This window comes from Castor canadensis, chromosome 3 (assembly GCF_047511655.1).
Source record: "Castor canadensis chromosome 3, mCasCan1.hap1v2, whole genome shotgun sequence".
Taxonomy (NCBI): domain Eukaryota; kingdom Metazoa; phylum Chordata; class Mammalia; order Rodentia; family Castoridae; genus Castor; species Castor canadensis.
In genome coordinates this window covers 15,647,020-15,667,527 of record NC_133388.1, presented here as the reverse complement: position 1 = coordinate 15,667,527, position 20,508 = coordinate 15,647,020, and the positions used below count along the sequence as shown (strand labels likewise).

Genomic DNA, 20,508 nt, shown 5'->3' with positions numbered 1-20,508 from the left:
AAGGTGAGATCATGCTCTCTTGTAGCTGTTCCTCGCCCAGAAGATCTAAACTGGACTCATAGGAAACTTTCCCCTATACTAATGAGCACTGTCAGTTCCCAGCACCTAGACAACCAAGCTCATAGTAATGACAGTGTGTGCCTAGGGCAGACAGTGACTATCATGGATATCAGTGATCATCATCTGAAGGCAGTAGGGGCATGTCTGTTTGACTAAAAATGCAATGTGGAAACAGAAAAGGATGATTGGGAGGAACAAGTCCTTAGGTGACACATCATGGATGACACTGGCTCCATTAATGAGAAGAGTCAGTTGCTTCAATGTTGGGGTCACAATTCATTCTTTCACACCATAAGGAGCCAGCAGGGTAACTTCCTCTACTACTTCTCTAATAAATATCTTAGTAGATGGACATGTTTACTGAGATGGAACCGCGTATGTTATTCTCATGGGTAAAACATATGTTGTTTACCAAATATTCTGGCAGCTTGAGGGATCCTTTTTAAGACCATGGAACACTTGCCCAAGGAAGGGGCCATCTGAGTTCTAAACATTTCAAGGTAGTAGCAGACACCAGTCTGTTTCTTAATTCCTAGAAATTCTTCCTGAGGGCCTGGCATCATTGGAAATTCTCCTGTCAATGATACTGTGGTTGTCTAGCTGTGGCTTCTGTTAATATTATTATTGTTATTATTATTATTACTTACAAATGAAATCAGGTGACCTTATGCTCAAGTGGATTTTTTCCCAAAGAAAAATAGGCATGGAGATAGTAAAGAATTTGCCAAATAGAAAAAAAATTGTCTTTTTCAGAATCTAAAATCATCACCCATCAGGATATATTTCCCCTTCTCTACATTAGACAGATATACTATTATGTTATTTAATTCAAATGTATTGACATTTTCTGCCTTGGCTTGCAATCCTTTTCTCTTCTGCTGGTTTACGGTAGATATTTGATATATAGCAGACTATTATGATTGTTCTCAAGATGGATTAAAGGAGCCTGGCATTAGTGGCTCACAATGTAATTCTAGCTATTCAGAAGGTAGAGATCAGGAGGATAGCAGTTTGAAGCCAGCCCTGGCAAATAGTTTGCAAGACCCTATCTTGAAAAAAAACCCTTCACAAAAAGGGCTGGGAGAATGGCTCAAGGTGTAGGCCCTGAGTTCAAGCCCAGTATCGAAAAAAAAAAAAAAAAGATGGATTAAAGGAAAGCTTTCATAATAGAGCAATAACCCATTAAAAGTCATCATAAAGACTAGGTTCAAATAAAAAATCAAAACAAATTTCCCTGGCTTTTCTTATGTGTCAAGAGTAGATATTCTGCTAATTTGCATGTACACTCCCACTCTGTGGGATATACCTGCATATTCAAGTTGTGAGAAATGTTTGTAAAAAAGTTTTCTTTTAAAAATAGATTAGTTGTGGGCTGGAAGACAAAGAAATAGCAGAGGGATGGCTGTTGTTTGTAATTCACAGGGTTACTGTTGAGTGGAGCTAATGTTGGTTGAGTTAGTAGTAATCACTCTGTGATGAGAGATAGAGGTACTATTTTGGGTTTCCTTTGGATAAGGAATTTAGTAATGACACATAATGGAGACTGTGTTACTTTTGTGTCTTTATTCTCCTGGAGAAGTACATATTTCAGTGGTATGTTCTGTACAGTGAAAGTACAGAATTCTTACTGCTACAACAATTGTTACTTCCCCTTTTGATTTCAGTTACATATTTGTACTTTGAGCAATTCTATATAATCACAATAGAGTTTTTTTAGTTCATCATTGGCACCTATAATAAGATGAAGACAAAGATTTATTAAGGTTTTAGTTGTATATATGATGTAAAAATAAACGAGAATAAAATATAGTGATTAAAAATAAATATTGGGTGGTTTTAGAGGATCACATATTTTTATTCTCTTTTGAGTAAAATTATGTTTGGGCGACTTCTAAAGTAATTTTGACTTGTACAAGTCATTACAAATCAGACATTTGCATTTGACCTCAAATTCTGACACTTGCATGGCTGCTAGCCATGCTGATATGCTCGAACTCTGCACCTTGGTCCACTTACTGACTTAGCAAGTGGCAAAGGCACCTGCTGAAGGCAGATATTGGTAATTGAACTTTTGTTTCTTTGCAGATCCTATCTTGCTCTCAAGAGCCACTAGGCCATGCAAGCACATTCTGAGCAGCCCAGGACTTTCAATTATCCCTACAGGAGCCCTTCTGACCACCCCTTACTTCACACATTTATTGTGGCTGTGTTCCCTGTGGCTTCTCTTAGCTCTGCAGTCTTATTTCTGTTTTAAAGAAATTAATATTAATGCTTATGTCCTCACAGAAGTTTGGGTACTTAGTTATAAGTTGTTTGTCTCAGATTTCAGACTCAGATAGCTTTGAAAAATTCATTTTAGGGGAAAACATGCAATGTGTGCCAGGAGGCCAGATTGGGAGTGTTCCTTCTTTTCACTCTGTTCTGTCAAATGTTATGGGTTTCACTTTGTAACTTACAGTTTTGGCCAGAGTTAAGGGCTTTACAGTTCTTAAACCTGATTTAGTAGTTTTCCTTATATAGCAGTAGAAATAAGTACAAATTAGGTGAGCATACCTGAATAAAACAAATAGATTTAACTCCCTGAAACAGTATTCGAGGCGAGTGGAAATGACAGAATGTTAATGTAGAGATCTGAATCCACTCCTATCATACAGCATTGAGAACAAGTCTGCCAGCTGTCCTCCCTCTTGCTGGGTTACCTACAGCCAAATGCCTTCATGAAGAATCACTTCTCTCACTTTTGAAGACCAGCTGTTGGCCTCAGAAGACCTTTGGTTTCAAGTTCCACCTTGCTGCTGATTAATAGTGCTTGAGTTTGAATCACTGATTATCTGGCAATATGCCGTTTCCATTGTCCCAGAGTTCCTCATCAGGCCTTCCTAAGATTTTCTTTTAGACCCCAGTCTATAGTTCTTCTCCCAGTTTGACAGGGCAGAGCCTGCCCTGTTTTTATCCACCCAGATTCCCTGTGTAATCCAAGTGGATGAGAAGGAAGAGCTATTGGAATTGAAACTTCTAAAGACTCTATATAGCAGCAGTTTCAGATCCCAAAGTTGCTAGAACCACTGGGCAGAGGCCAATAAAGAGAAATTAAACAGGAGATAATTATTCATAGCAAAGTCTGAAGATTTCCTCTGACCTTTTCCCTAAAACATATAAATAAATAATTGAATGTTGCATTAAGTGGGAAATACCTATCAAAATCGGTAATGGAGTAAATGAAATTACAATCTGGCAAATCCATCCTCATCATGATCTCAAGTCATAATTGATTAATTATATCCCTCTGGGATATCAGACACTAAGCTTGTGCCAGAAATGAGTTGCATCAAGTCTGTACTCTTATAGAGCTCATAGCAGATTGAGAAATAGACTCTCAGGCCATTGCAATCCAATGTGATGATCATTACAATGGAAGTGTGTGAGAAGTCCCCTGGGCCACATAGCAGAACTGGAGTCATTCTCAGCACAGAGGATATATGTGAAGAAGTGGGGGAAGGAAGACAAGACACTGAGGATCCTTGAAGGAGAAGAAACACATAGAGTACTATTCACTCTGAGGTTGATTATTTTTCTGTTTTCAATCTAAATGTATTCTATAATGATAGAAGTCATAAAAATTTAAAAATGTGTACCAATAGTAACTGTCAGGAAGTGCTACAGAAGGAGTGGATTGACTCTGGAATAACTCTGACAACGTTGACATCTTTTATTTCTTCCTTGATTGAATGCCCTTTCCATACCACTTAGATTTCTGGGTCAAGTCAGAATCTGTGTGTTTAGCTGGTTCTATGCTCATAGGAACGAACTATCATGATTAACAAGTCTGATATATCTAGAGAAGACTGTCACAAAAGTAAACGTTAATGAATTGAAGTCATGTTAATAAAATTATAAATTAGTTATTGCTGTCCAAGTACTCTTAAAAATAATTGTCCTTTCAATTTTTTTAGTTTATTTGTGCAGATGCTGGAACCAAACTAGCTGAATCAACAATCCTGAGCAAGCAGATGATAGCCTCTGTACCTGGAGTAAGTCCCAATCAAATTCATTCTACCTTATATTTTATAAAACAGTGCTCAAGAATGTAGGCTTTAAACTCACACCAGGGTTTAAGGTTTGCTGTTTACTCACTGTGGAATTTTAGGAAAGTTATTTAACCTACAATTATTTGATTTGTATCATATTGTAGATGAGAATATAATAAGAGTCTAATTTGTAGGTTGAGTACTGACTTTAATGTATGTAAAGCATATTAGCATGGTGCCAGACATATAGTGAGTGCTGACTAAATATTATTTATTAAGAATAATGTTAACAAACATTAACCTATGATTGGATATGTTACTTTCAATATTCTGTGATTATAATTAATATAATGAACATCTTTATTCCTAAATCTTTGCCCATTCTTTAGAATTATTTCTTTATGATTGATTTCTGGAAGTAGAATTACCAAACTGTGATTTTAAAGGGTTCTTGATAGTATAATGAAATGCTATGAGATAGAATTCTAATACTCAGTAACTTCACACAAAATAAACTCACAGTTTACTTGTGTGAAGTTTAATTAGTAGGGGAAGGGGAAGTGCCATATAGATGCTTTGGGGATGAGATTTCTTCTATCATGTGCAGCCATCTTTAATTAATAGATGGGTGGGGAAAGATAAATGAATATGGTGCATGGAAGTCAAGTCATGTTCTGTGGGATGGAACCCAGTCACACAACTGCACCTAACTGTAAGAGAAGATGGGCAATTGGCCAGTTGTGTGCTAGGGAAGAAAAGTGGAACCGGAGAATAGTTAGCCACTCTCAGCTACGCACTCACTGCTTCTTTACTAATTAATTTTTAGAATTCAGTATTTGCTACCTATATGGTCGATAAAAAGTAACATCCTTAACATGTGAGAGGTATCAAGATCAATAAGTGAAAGGCAAATAATCCAACAAAAATAACAATAAAGCAACAGTTGTAGGATTCTCATCTAGAAGAGAAAACTTTTTGCAATCAATGAATTTTAAATTAATAAAAGTAAAATAAAATATTTGAAAATGGAAAATTTAAGCTGTACAGTTTTAATGTATACAACTTGATAAGTATGAAGATAAGTATACTACTTGTGTAACCCTCACCACAGTCTATGCATGTCTATCATCTCCAAAAGTTTCTCCCTGCCTCTTTAGTTATGATAAGAACACTTTATAAAAGATTAACACTCTTGTCAAATTTTTAGGCATATAGTATCATTGCTTACTATAGGCACTAGGTTGCTCAAAGGAGCTCTAGGATGTATTTATCTTACATAACTGAAATTTAGCAACCCATAGCTCATATTTTCCCATTTTTCTTCTCCCCCAGCAGATTTTTCTTGATGATCAAATATATTGTTGGTGAAGTGAAACGAACATTCTTATAAGCTACTGGTGGTAGTGAAACTAACCTTAATGGAGGGCAGTTTGACAATCTACTTCTGGGAATATGTAGAGAAAATAAATAGACCCCAAAAGATTTATGCACAAGTATGTTTATTAAAGCATCTTTAAAAATAGCAAAAATATGGAAACAAAATAAAAATAAATGTCCAACATTACCATATTGTTTAAATAAAGTAAGGTGTATCCAGAAGATAGACTACTAGGTGGCTAGCAAGTCAAAGTTTCAAAGAGTATTCAAATAATTAAGAAAATACTTATGATGGATTTAATTTAAAAGCAAGTTAGAAAAAAGTTATTTCAATCTTATAAAGATCATATGTATGTGGGTGTATATAGGCATTGAAAAAAACTTGGAAGAAAATATTAACAAACTGGTTTACTCAGAAGTGAAGGACATGAATTAGGATTATGATGATTTTAATTGCTCCTTTTAGTAACTTGTATTTTCCAAATTTTCTACAATGAGCATGTGTTATTTATACAGTCTAAGAAATGATTTTAAATCAGATATGTTTTGAAGAATTGGAAATGATTTATTTCAATTCACGTGTTTGAAGTTAGGGTATGTTTTCAACTCCTTCATTATCAGTTTTCTCATTGAAATAAACATAAACCTTCTGAAACAAATGGAGTTGACTCCTTATGTTCTGTTTTTTTAAAAATAACACATCTTTAAGGTTATATTTATGTTTTACAAAGTGAAATCGGGATGGTTGGAAATTACATTCCTGTTTTACAAGGGCAGATGGCTCCCTAAGATTCCCTTGACCATAAAGTGTATTTTAAGTCTTTTACTAGTTATAATCACTATCTCTAGAGCAAGGTACCTATGGAATGGTAAATTCTTTGCTCTCATTTCTTGAGATTCATACTTAAAAGACAAATAATGAATAATGCTCCTAGTAATTATTTTCTGACATTTGCCTAGTTGAGCTGGTATAAAATATTGCCTATGAAAGAAACAAATCCTTTAAAGAAATTCAAGAGCAGAGTCTGTGCTCCTATTTGCATGATGTGCGAAAGGTCAGAGAAAATGGAATAAATCGTGGGGGGGGGGAGTCCTTTTTTGCACTGAAGGACTCATATTGCAAAAGCAGGAACACAATAACCTTTTATAATTCCTTCTCTTGATTTAATTTAAAAGAAGGAAACCTTAGAATGTGTGAAATGCTTGGAAAACACTCTGACAGACTGCCAATGACCTTATTTTACTATTTGTTATTCTGTCAGAAGAACTGACAAGCGTAACATTCTAGAAGAGAGAGGAGGTGATATAGTTCAGTGCTGTGCAGATTTACATGAATATGGGAAAATGAGAGCTACTGGGTAAGCTAGTTAAGTATAAAATGTTCCAGATTTTCCTAAAGAAAGCCCAGAGGCCTTTATCATAGTATTCACATGGCTTCAAAGACTGCCTGCTTTTGATCCACATTTTACCCAGCCTGGTGTGTGGGTTTTCTCATACAGCTTTGATATAGCAGCCTGTTGGTTCATTTTCTTTTACTTTCCTTATGATCCCAAATTCACTGCATTTCCCTGAGAGAGCAGATCTATGCCATTTAACAACCTAAAACACAAGCATGCTTTCTTTTCTTTTAAAACTTCCCAAACATATGTCAAGTGTATAAGGAACATGACCATTCTGTTTCTTTCATTTATCCCTAGTAAGTACTGACATGAATACATGTATCTATTTAACAGTGCACCTACCATGCATATGAAGTTAGAATTCGGTAGCACATATTTTATGTACTCCTGAGACTTCCCCAGAGTAATACAGGTTTTGGGTGACAGTTGCATTATATAGGCTGAATCTTGTATATACCTCAGTTTAAAAACAAACAAGCAACAATCACCTTGTTTATCCAGTGGAAACAGCATTTAGCCCTGTCTCGTATAGGCCTCCCCTGTTTGTTTGCTCTCTATCACAAATCTTTTAGCAATTTTTGTCCTGTAGACAATCATAGATTATGCTAAGAATAGTGGAATGAGTAGGAAATCCAGAAAATGAAGTAATTCCTTAGTAAACAGCATGCAGTGGGAGTGAGACATTATTGTAGTCAGGCAGAAATGAAGCTGTGGCCCAGCTGTGTGCTTGTGTTTCAGTGTGGGACTGCAGCGATGGAGTGCATGCGGCAGTACATCAGTGAAGTGCTGGATTTCATGGCGGACATGCACACACTAACCAAACTGAAGGTAAGATAACTTCCGTTTGCTCATCTCAGGTCCGCAAAAAACACTGGTATTTTTAGAGAATTAAGCAGACTGAATGGAAATTTATTGCTACTTGGTGAGGCAGCTGTGGCAGTGTCAAATGAGCCCACAACTTGGGAGTCTGAGGACTGGGGTCCAGTTCTGCATTAAAAAAACCCAAATGGCATCTTCATATATAGCTTTATTTTGCCATTTGTTCAGCTTTCACAGATGTCTCTGTTATGATATTAAATGCATTTTACAAATGTAGAAACTGAGGCTTGATCAAGGTCACACTACTAATAAGTGATAAAATCAGAACTGAACCTATATCTGTTGTGATTCCCAATCTATTCTCTCTCACTGTGCCATGGAGTCATTTAACTCCCTTGAGTTTTGGTTTCCTGATTTGCAAAACAACTCTGTATAATAGACACCTCTCTTGCCTTACTATTACAGGGTTGATATAAAATAACACATGCAAAAAGCAAAGAGATTTTCCTAAACTATAGCATGTTGTACAAACATAAACCATTTATTATTTTATCTGCATTGAAGCTATCTTCTTTAAGAAAATAAATAAATGAGGATAAAACTAAATTTAATTTGAATATGGACAAAATCTCAGAGAAATTGTTGAATTTGTTGATTGTTTGGAGGGATGGTAGAAAGAATTGCTGATGCAAGTCTACTTTTCTGACATGATTTGACCAGGGAGTTAAAAGATTAATAGTCTGAGAGATTTGAGGAAGACCCTGGACAGAGGTCAGATGAAAATCCAAGGATGGTCCAAGGAGCAACCAAGTTACAATCTGGCACCAAATGATTCCTTTTTTTGATAAACAGGAGCCTAGTGATCCTAGAAGTCCATCAGCTAATAATATTCTTCTTCACTCAGTTTTTAGGCTCTGCTGAGGCAATAAGAGTATTTTTTGGTGACATGCTTGAAAATGTTAGGTACAAAAGAGAATAAAATCTTAAGCTGATAATTTCTCATGTCTCAACCTAGTCATTCCTAAGTAAGTTCCCCTGTCATTGGTCACATACTGGTTACTAATCACTGAGTCTGGCTGCCTATACTTAAATGCCCTTGATGCATAAAGAGGAGGAAACAATTATTGCCTAAATATTTTGAGCTTGTTTTGCAGATACTTTTGAAAATTATTGACAAAGATCCATGATGATGACAAGGTTACATCATTAAGGTTACAGACTTAATCCAACCCTCTGATCTTACATTTTAGGAGATAGATCAGAAAGGTCAAATGACAAGTGTCTTATCTGAGGTCATGAGAATAATTAGTACAGAACTGTGTCTAGACCCTAGGTCCCTGAGCAAAGAAAGCTTTCAAAACTAATTCAGCAAATATGTATTGAGCACCTATAATTTGCCCAGAATTGTTCTAGGCATTGGGGTTGCAGTGATGAACAAAGACAGACACAGTTGCCCTCGTGAAATTTATAGTTTAGAGTTGGAGTTGTGGCTTACACAACTCCTGACTAGCAAGTGCAAGGCTCTGAGATCAAACCCCTGTACCTCCAAAAAAAAAAAAAAAGCATATTGTTTAGCAGGAGGCCAAATTTAATGAACATTTCTTACAAACTAACGTAAAATTGTGACTTTTGCAGTTGCTGTGAAGAAGGGTTAGAGAGCAGCATGGATCCAGCCAAGGGAGCTCAGAGAATGCTTTCTGAGGAAGTGACACTTGAGCTAATTTTGAATGATTCTATGAAGAGAAACAGGAACAGTATTTCAGGAAAAGGAATAGCAGTGGAGGAACAGTAAAGCCAGAGCAACCAGAGCCCAGAGTGGGTGAAGGGGGAAGATGCTGAAGTTGCAGTTGTAGGTTGCTGTGGTTCTGTAGCCCTTGCAAGGGAAAGTTTATTTATCCAGAGAACAATGCCAAGTCTTTAAAATTTAAGTAGGTTGTACACTTAGGATACTGATTAGAGTGGGGGAAAGAACCACCTGACCTTTTAGTGGGGCTGGGGTTTGAACTTAGTGTGTCACACTTGCTAGGCAGATGTCCTACCACTTGAGCTGCTCAGCTAGCCTCTCACTTGACCTTTTAAAAAGAATGGTTTGGTATGTCTCAAGGTGTCTGCCAGAGTTACAGTGTATCATTTGGTTTTGTAGAGCCACATGAAGACATGCTCCCAACCTCTGCATGAAGATACCTTCGGTGGGCATCTAAAAGTTGGCCTGGCTCAGATTGCAGCTATGGAAATCTCCCGGGGCAACCACAGAGACAACAAAGCTGTGATCCGTTACCTGCCTTGGCTCTATCATCCCCCGTCTGCAATGCAACAAGGGTAAGACCCTTATATTCCAGGATCGAGGATAAATAAGATGGAAACAGCCTTGAGTTTCCTGAGCTTAGACAGAGTTCCAAATGCATTGAAGATTTGTGAAAGTGAAATTTGATTGGTTAGGGGGATTGAAATCTGGACCTTGGGCGCTTTGTGACATGCTGCCAATAAGAGACTTGCCCCCATACATTAAAAAACCTTAATTATCCTCATAGATGATGAAAACTTAAAGCTTAGAACTACCACTCTGAATTTCAAAGCGTTAGTAAGTCAGTAAGAATGAATCAGGTACTACAAGCAGCTTAACTTGTAGCTGGAACAAAAGCAATAGCAGGGTTGCAATGGAGTGCAGCCCTGACCCTGTCTGTACAGAGGCTGAAGAAGAGAGAGGCACACATGGGATGGGTTCCTTGAAAACTCAGAATAGGCTTGAGCCTACCATTTTGCATGCTCGGCTTTCCTTTAAAGGAAAGGATTAAAGTTGGGGATGAGGAGACCAGGAGAAGAAAATTGTTGTGAGCAGGGAAATATGTGGCTGGATATTATGTCTCCCCTCTAGCGAGATGTCAGAGACTTTCTGATGAGAGGAAAGGAAAGGATTCAGAAAGAGAAGCCAGTCAGAGAGGCAGCTGGACTGTGGAAGAATGGTACTTAATCCTGTGTCACCAAAGGCCATTTCTTGTTCAAGAAGCTAAGATCCAGGATTAGAGTAGAAAATAAGAAAAACAGATGTATCGCTTGGTTGACACTCATGTCTTGGTGTTTTACTTTACGCAGTTGCCTGTACGGCCATTGTTAACTCCTTACTTCAGTAAGCATTTGTTGGGCATTCTACAAAACAGAAAACATAAAATTATCTTTAACACTTCCTTCTTCCCTAACAGACCTAAGGAATTCATTGAGTGTGTCTCCCACATCCGTCTGCTATCCTGGCTGCTTCTGGGTTCCCTCACTCATAATGCAGTATGTCCAAATGCTTCTTCTCCCTGCCTCCCCATACCTCTGGATGCAGGTTCCCATATTGCAGATCATCTTATTGTTATCCTGATTGGATTTCCAGAGCAATCAAAAGTAAGTGATTTCTGCAAGATTAGGACTGTGTGCATGGAAATTGCTAATGGAACCCCTTGTTGGCCAATTATGTTTCTTCTGAGAAATAAATGCCTCTTATCACTTGCCCTCCTGTGAATGTTAGAAAAGCAACTTTGTCTAATGCCTTATTTAAAGTTGTTTAAATTCCCAGACTGTCTTTTCTCCCCCTAAACTGTTGTCTGGCTTACTTTTATGAAGATAAATTTTGGAGGCAAGCAAGAGTTGGTTTCCCAGGCATTTCTGACTGCAAATAGTGAAGAGAAATAAAAGGCTAGAAATGTAAGAAGTACTTAAACTGCTTTTGCTGAAAAGCAGGAGAAAATCTTGGCATCCCTGCCACAATTTTGCATCTGTTTTTGTTCAAGCCATTCGCCTTATAATCTCCTTGCAATCCAGGCAGGACAGGCCTTAAGGACAACATGTTTATAAGGAGGGATGCCCCAAAGAAAGGGAACTTCAGAGCCTCCCCAGGACAAGGGATAACAACTTCTGTGAAACCTCTCCCAAAACAAGGACTGAGTTAATGACCCACTGAAACACACCTGTGACTAGGACTGTTTAACTATGTGTACTTTTTGCCCCTTGCCCTAATTCTTAGTCTGTTTAATGCTAAAACTCACGTCTGTACCTTGAAGATGGCTGAAGATAGGCTGAAATACTTGCTTTGCCTCTTTCTACATGGTGTGTCCCTGTAACAAATCTCCTTTCTCCACCCTTCACCATTACTGTCTCTTTATTTGGCATATAAAGATGAGTGGCCAGATCTGACATGTAGAAAGCCCAGGAGTTTAGGCCTGGGGTCCAGAATTCCAGTTTCAGAAATACAGTAAAAATTCTGTGATCTATTTTCAGAACCAAGGATAAAGTAAAGGGAAATTTATGTTCTAATTCTTAATGCACTATCTTTTTGACTCAAATCTCTAGGGATACATGAAAATAAGGCCAGTGAGGAGTCCAGTAAAGCACATACTGGCATCACCCACCCAGAGGGACTTTGTAAATTATAGAGACAGATGACATGCTTAAAAGAATAAAGTAAACTCCAGGAAGGCATCTAGCATTAGCCTGTACACAAAACCCAGACACTACCACTAATCAACTACAGGTTGCCAAATGACCTTCCCTGAGCTTAGGCAAGTTCTTGGAGGTCCCTGTGGGTTTGGGATAGTTTGTATTCAAGCCAAAACAAGCCAACTATGTGATAAAATAGAGCATCCACTCAAATGACCTGAATGATGTTTACAGAAGCAATCAGGCAGTCATTTCCTGCTATTTCTTCCCAGAGCTGTAGTTTTACTACTTTTTTTTCAGGGTGGGGCTAGTTGGAACTCAGGGCTTCACACTTACAAAGCAGGCACTCTACTCCTTGAACCACACCTCCAGTCTGTTTTGCTCTGGTTATTTTGGTGATAGGGGGATGTCTCAGGGACAATTTACCCAGGCTGATCTCGAACCTCGATCCTCCTTGATCTTAGCCTCCTGAGTAGCTAAGATTATAGGCATGAGCCACTGGCACTCAGCTTCCAGATCTGTGTTTGATTACTAACTTGTACTTTTTTGAACTTGAAAAAGTTCTCTGAATGTCAGTTTTTATCTGTAAAGTAGAGGAGAAGGTAGTTTGAGAATTACGTAGGTGATGTAAGAAAAAAGTCTTTATTTTAGCACTGTCCTTGGCATGTAGGCATTCAATGCATGCTTAATATTGGTAGGAGTACTCTTGCTGCTGCTGCTGGTACAAGTACAGTTATTAAGTATTCCTGTATATCACCTCATTTACTCCTAACCAGTTCTTTGAAGGGGCTCCTGTTATCCCCATTTTACAGGCAAGAAAAGTTCCTAAAATGTCAGAATGATTATTCCTCCTAACCTAGTTTAAGGATGGAAATGTCAGTTTCATAAAAGGGCAAGGGGGAGTGAGTAGATTTGTTCTGCAAATTAAGGTGCCCTCTCTTGGAAGAGATGCTTTGTTCTCTGAGCACACTCCCACTGACAGAGAAGAGCAGATAGTTTTAAGGTGATGAGTCATGAGTTTGTAACTGAGATAATTCCTTTGTGCATGGCTGTGCTCCGGCAAGGCCACAGCCTAAAGCAGTGGTGCCTTGTCTTCTTTCCTTGCAGACCTCTGTGCTCCACATGTGCTCCCTCTTCCATGCATTTATCTTTGCTCAACTCTGGACTGTATACTGCGAACAAAGTGCTGTGGCTACAAATGTCCAAAACCAGAATGAATTCAGTTTCACAGCTATATTGACAGCACTGGAGTTTTGGAGTAGGGTGACACCCAGCATCCTTCAGCTAATGGCCCATAACAAAGTGGTGAGTTCATGGAGATGGTCTGCTCAGGGATAGAATCTTAAAATATCTAGGCCACTTCTGGTCCCTCATGATACCTGTTCTTTATAGTCTTAAGAATATGTAAATCAATCAGTGATTTGTTATACGTTGTTCTACTTGCCAAAACTTTTGGTTGAAAACAAAACAAACAATAGTTCAAGAGACTGTAGAATACTTGAAAGTTGCTAAGAGTAGATTTTAAGTGTTCTCACTGGAAGAAAAAAGTCTATAATCTATGTATATGTTAAGTAGCTTGATTTCATAATTCCACAATATATACATGTATCAAAGCATCATGCTGTGTACCATAAATATTTAAAAGCCCCCAAATGAATAAAAAATAAACAACTTTTGTTTTTTTTTTCTGCTTAGTACCAAATGAATTTTATGTGTAATTTCTACCTGTAAGGTGTTTTGGTCCAGGGCTGGTGGAATGGCAGAAGTGGTAGAGCACCTGCCTAGCAAGCATTAGGCTCTGAGTTCAAACCCCAGTATTGCCAAAAAACAAGATGCTTAAAGTCAGAGTTAGAGAGAGAGCCATATAATTTTTGAATCCCAAAGCAATTTGGGAAAATATTAGCTATTTGGATCTTTTTCTTTGTAGTAATTTAAGGGACAGCTGACCACATGAGTTTATTTTACTCAGAGCTCAAGATATGAAAAGAGCTTCACTTTTCTTTGTTGCACTAAGGGCAATCTTCAAACTGCTCCCTGGTCTTCAAATCCATTTTAATGTGATGGCTTGCCAAGAAGAGTTGCTCCAGACCCCCTCCTGGAAGATATCTGGGGAATGGTTAATGCTTGAATCTATTTCATTGAAGAAATTTGAGCTGGTCCTCCTGGAGCCAGTTGGAGGTGTATAGAAGGAATTTACAAGGAGTTCTTAGGTTTATTTGCTTTGTTGAAGGAGACTCTCAGTTGGGTAGGCAGGGACCAGTGTTGGAGTTACAGGGGCACCATTGGTAGAGTTAGGAGGAGTCAGGAACCTAGAAGTATACTACAATGATGATAACAGTGTACCATGCAAGGCATTTGGGTCATGATTGTTTAGTTGATTGAATATTAGTCTAAGGCATATTTTCTTTTAGCTCTAATTAGAAAGATTATTTCCTTTAATGAAGCACTCTCTCCTTTCTTGCTTTTTCTTTTTTGTTTACTTGCTTTTTTTTTTTGTTGGTACTAGGGTTTGAACTCAGTACTTGTAAGGTAAGTCCTCTATCACTTGAGTCATGCCTCTAACTCTAGTTGAAGCCCTTTCTTTAGAGAAGCAGATGTTGTAATTTTATATATAGAGAGATGTTTTAGTTCAATATAAAGGAAGTTTATGTGAAAATTTTAGGGTTCACAAATAGTTCTAACTGCTTTGGAGATAATTATATTTATTGGATCATAGATTTCTACAACGAAAGGAGAACTTGGAGATCAAGCATTCTATTCTGTTAGTTTGCAGACAGACAAACTGGGACTTTTCACTATGGTTAGGAAATTTTCCTTCTATTGGGCTGGAGGTGTGGCTCAAGTAGTAGAGCACCTGTCTAGCAAGTAGGTGGCCCTGAGTTCAATCCCCAGTAGCACCAAAAAAATAATTCCTTCTATTATTGTTAGTTTTTTGATACCAATAATGTCCTATTTCAAATTGTTTTTGATTTTCAAATGTTACAAATGAATGTGTTGCAAGTGATTGTTGCAGTGTGTTGCATTTCACAGATGTTGTTGCAAGTGAATTTTAATTAATTTTACTTTGAATTTTTTGTTAGGCTGTATAAACCAGTCTGGTCAAATCCCCCTGGAGTGTTTAAAATCCAGCCTTAGGAGTTTGCAATGAGGGATATCATTTCTGTTGTACTTTTGAACTGTTTGTAAGCATGGCTATCTGTTCCATAGGGAATAAAACCTTAGAAGCAGATCTGCATTAAATTAAAACAGCCATGCCCTAGGAGAAACCGTGGAGAAAGGATCAGATGGAAGCTATGGTTAGAAATGAGGAAGCAGAAGCCATTTATCTTCTGACATGAGTCACGGTGCAGTGCAGATTAGGGAGAGCTATACCTGAGTTCACTGGGCAATCCTGAGTGGGGTGAGGAAGGAATGACAATTATAAAATCTCTGGAACTTTAAAAAATTTTGCTTCTGGTTTCAAGTTTTAGAGGTGAATGGACACCACCCCTTATAGTCTCCTATGGCCAAAAGACCCCCTGGACACAGGGCATCAGTCTTCTGTGGCTGCTGACTAGTTTGCAAGGTTTTCATATCACTGGGAGTGGAATTGACTTTCATGTTTGTTGTTTCAGATGGTAGAAATGGTGTGTCTCCATGTGATTAGTTTAATGGAGGCATTGCAAGAATGCAATTCAACCATTTTTGTCAAGGTAGGAAAATCTTACAATTTTTATAGACCATTTCGTACTGCTAAAAATGAATGAATGTATGTTCAAAGAGTAAAATAAAATGCATTTAGTTTTAACATGTAGAATTGGGGCTGGAGGATTCAGGCTTCTATAACAACCCTGGTTAATATTTATTGTGTTATTTTTGCTATTGCTCTACCACTGTGAGCAACTCTATAATGTCATTTCATGACTGCATATAATGTAAGAAATAAAATATTACTGGAGAACATTGATCTGAAAATGACCCTATAATATAAATTGGTTGGTAGTACCTCACTTTGCAAAAGATGTCTGGAAAATAGCCTGTAATTGTTTGACTTGGTATCCTGTGCTTTTCTCTTAAGATGAATTAATTCAGTTTTGAGTATGATTTTTAACTCAGCACATGGTATATGAAAATAATTCAAGCATTTGTCATCTATCCAGGGACAATGGAAACAACTAGCATGATACAAAATTGAAGAGTAAAGGGGAGCTTGTTTTCCTATTCCTTTCATCTTTCTACCTCCTGCCCCTCCCCCCCCCCCACCCGTTTCCTTTCCTTCCTAACATCTCACCCCTTTGTCTCACTGGTCATTTTTCCTTCCTTTCCTTGTATCTCTACTTCCATACTCTCTTATCTTGGCCCCCGTCACTACCACCACTAACTAGAGTGCATCAATTTGGAGTCTTGTAACTTGGTATTTCACTTCTTGGTTAACTCCACTCTTGATTAAAGACACTTGTCATGTTAACTCACACTATGCTGCAAAAAAGCAGCCCATTTTCAGGGAAAACTTCACTGTTACCATAACTGTGTGTGGTATTGGTTCAAAAAGGAGAGGTGTTTCTTGTCTAGCTCAATGTAGCAAAAGTCAGCACTATGAGAAAAGGTATATGGGTGACAACTGGATGATTCTGCCTGACTTTATTTTTATACATCATTACTTTATTGAAATATAATTTACATGTGGTAAACTATACATATATAAGTTGTATAGTTCTTGACATGTATTACTTTATGGCATTCAAGAGAATGAACATATCTGTCACCTCAAGCATTTTCTTATAATCATTTATGATTCCTCTATTCCTCTACTTCGTGTCTCTAAGCAACTACCAATCTGCTTTCTGTCTGTATAGGTTTCTTTATACTTTATATAATTTTCTATAAGTAGATTTGTTCATAACATGCATATGTTTTTTCTGCCTTCCTTATCTCATAGTCATATTGAGATTAATCCTGTTGTTGCATGAGTCAGTCAACCATTAGTTTTTTATTTCTGAGTAGTATTCCATTGTATGGATACATTATATTTTGTTTAACAGTTCATTAGTTAATGGACGTCAGAGGTACTTTCAGTTTGGAGCTATTATGAATAAAAATGTTATGAATATTCACACACAAGTCTTTGTGTACATATATGCTTTCATATCTATTAATTATCTAAAAGTGAAATGACTGAACTATATGTTGCTGTATCTTTAACTTTTTAAGAAATTGGCACACTCTTTTCCAAAGCTCTGTTTCATTGTGCTCTGTTACAGGTGCACTGGCAGTGTATGAATATTCTAGTACCTCCACATCTTTGAGAGCAATTGATTTGATCAATCTTTTTCTCATATTAATGTGTGCTAATTGTGCAAAATACTTGAGCTCACTGTAATATTTTCATGAATGCATATATCATACCATATAGTCAGTCTTTAATATTAGTTATTCTAACAGTCGTGTACTAGTATTTTGTGGGTTTAGATTGTTTTTCCCTGTTGACAAATGATGTTAAGCATCTCTTCATTGCTATTTATATATCTGCTTGTAAAGTGTCTGGAAGATGCAACTTACTGATTTCATAATTTCCTCTTTTCTGATGTATGTGATTAGTGCTATAATTTTCTCTCAAAACACTAGTTTACCTGCAACAATTTTGTATGTTGTGTTGACACTTTCATTGCTTCAGAATAATTTCTAACTTCTCTTTTGCCCTCTTTTTGGGACCGTTGATTATTTAGATGTATATAGCTAAGTTTCCAGATCGTTAGATATTTCCAGAGGCTTTTCTGTGATGCATTTCTAATTTAACTCCATTCTGATCAGAGAAAACACTTTACATAATTTGAATCATTTTAAATTCTTGAGACTTGTTTTACAGTCCAGAGTATTATCTATCTTAGTAAATTCTCTTTGTGCCCTCGAAAAGAATGTGTCTTCTGCTGTTGTCAGGTACAATTTCCCATTGATTAGTTCAGGCTTGTTAATAGTGTTGTTCAAGTTTCCTATGTCATTCTATGTCTGTTTACCTTTACTATCAGTTACTGAGAAAGTGGGATTGAAATATCTCTATAATTATAGATTTGTTCATTTCTTTTTTTTTAAGCCTCTCAGTTTTTGCTTCATTCATTGTGAAGCTTGTTATTAGGTGCATGAATGTTTGATTTTTATATTTTCTTAATGAATTGAAATAATGAAATGTCCCCTTATATCCTTGGTAATATTTTTTTGTTCTAAAAGCAACTTTGACATTAATAAAAGTAGCCAGCTTTCTTTTGGCTAGTGTAAGGATGGTGTATCTTTTTTCTGTCCTCTTACTTTGACCTATGTCTTTATCTTTGAATTGTACTTCTTATAGACAGCATATAGTTGAATGTTGCTCTTTTTTAAAAAAAAAAATCTGACACTCCTGCTTTTCGTTAGTTTTAGACCATTTTTATTTAATGTGTTTTGTAATTTGTTGGATTTAAATCCATCATCTTGCTATTTGTTTTCTATATTTCCCATCTGTTCTTTGTCCCCTATTCACTTTTTTTGTTCTGTATTGTCTTAAATTTGTTTGTTTGTTTTGGGCAGTAGTGGGATTTGAATTTAAGGCTTTGCACTTGCAAGGCAGGTGCTCTACCACTTGAGTCCATTGTGCCTTTTTTTTGGATTGAGAATTTTATGTATACAATTTAGATATAATTTCCTCTTGTTTATCTAGCTTCTTAATTGGAAACTGAGAGCATTAGGTTAAGAATTTTATTCTTTAATACATCAAATTTAGAGCTCTAAATTTCCTTTTAATTACTGCTTTACCTACTTTTCCCCAAATGTTGATATAATTTCATTTCCATAAAAATACTTCTTAATTTCCATTTGGTTTCTTCTTTGACCCATGGATTATTTAGAAGTATGTTTTTAATTATCTTCTTAGTAGTATATTTTTTGTTATTGTTTTAGCTTTCAGTTTGAGTTTATACTTATCATAGCCTGCCATGAATAATATTTTACTACTTCATGTAATGTGTAAGAACTGTATAATAGTATATACTTTTGTTTCTCGCCTCCATTAACAAGTTTTGTGCTGTTATTGTCATCCGTTTTATTTTATTTATTTATTTTATTTTATTTTGGTTATAAACCAAACCATACATTGTTACTATTTTTGCTTTAAACAATTATTTCTTGAGATTTTAAACAAGTCTCTTTTTTTTTTTTTTGGGGGGGTGGTACTGGTGTTTGAACTCAGGGCCTCACTCTAGGCAGGCACTCTACCACTTGAGTCACTCCACCAGCCCTTTAAACAAGTTTTATATTTATTTATATTTACTGTTATTTCCCTGTTTGTTTTTGCCATTTTCAATGTTCTTCATTTCTAAACTGGTGTCTTTTTTTTTCTTTTATTATTCATATGTGCATACAAGGCTTGGGTCATTTCTCCCCCCTGCCCCCACCCCCTCCCTTACCACCCACTCCACCCCCTCCCTCTCCCCCCCACCCCTTCAATACCCAGCAGAAACTATTTTGCCCTTATCTCTAATTTTGTTGTAGAGAGAGTATAAGCAATAATAGGAAAGAACAAGGGTTTTTGCTGGTTGAGATAAGGATAGCTATACAGGGCATTGACTCACATTGATTCCCTGTGCATGTGTGTTACCTTCTAGGTTAATTCTTTTTGATCTAACCTTTTCTCTAGTTCCTGGTCCCCTTTTCCTATTGGCCTCAGTTGCTTTTAAGGTATCTGCTTTAGTTTCTCTGCGTTGAGGGCAACAAATGCTAGCTAATGTTTTAGGTGTCTTACCTATCCTCACCCCTCCCTTGTGTGCTCTCGCTTTTATCATGTGCTCAAAGTCCAATCCTCTTGTTGTGTTTGCCCTTGATCTAATGTCCACATATGAGGGAGAACATACGATTTTTGGTCTTTTGGGCCAGGCTAACCTCACTCAGAATGATGTTCTCCAATTCCATCCATTTACCAGCGAATGATAACATTTCGTTCTTCTTCATGGCTGCATAAAATTCCATTGTGTATAGATACCACATTTTCTTAATCCATTCGTCAGTGGTGGGGCATCTTGGCTGTTTCCATAACTTGGCTATTGTGAATAGTGCCGCAATAAACATGGGTGTGCAGGTGCCTCTGGAGTAACCTGTGTCACAGTCTTTTGGGTATATCCCCAAGAGTGGTATTGCTGGATCAAATGGTAGATCAATGTCTAGCTTTTTAAGTAGCCTCCAAATTTTTTTCCAGAGTGGTTGTACTAGTTTACATTCCCACCAACAGTGTAAGAGGGTTCCTTTTTCCCCGCATCCTCGCCAACACCTGTCGTTGGTGGTGTTGCTGATGATGGCTATTCTAACAGGGGTGAGGTGGAATCTTAGCATGGTTTTAATTTGCATTTCCTTTATTGCTAGAGATGGTGAGCATTTTTTCATGTGTTTTTTGGCCATTTGAA

The 20,508-nt window shown here is 37.1% G+C and overlaps 1 protein-coding gene across 30 annotated transcripts in view; it reads left to right on the top strand.

The window, feature by feature from the left end:
• The window catches only part of Unc79 (unc-79 homolog, NALCN channel complex subunit), a 261,091-nt gene that overhangs the window by 226,443 nt on the left and 14,140 nt on the right, over nt 1-20,508 (top strand). For all 30 annotated transcript variants that reach the window (XM_074067276.1, XM_074067275.1, XM_074067270.1 and 27 more), the window contains 6 exons: nt 4,014-4,091; nt 7,604-7,693; nt 9,828-10,003; nt 10,885-11,071; nt 13,211-13,408; nt 15,718-15,795. In XM_074067276.1, coding sequence (XP_073923377.1) covers nt 4,014-4,091; nt 7,604-7,693; nt 9,828-10,003; nt 10,885-11,071; nt 13,211-13,408; nt 15,718-15,795 — 807 coding nt within the window. The remainder of the gene's footprint in view (nt 1-4,013; nt 4,092-7,603; nt 7,694-9,827; nt 10,004-10,884; nt 11,072-13,210; nt 13,409-15,717; nt 15,796-20,508) is intronic.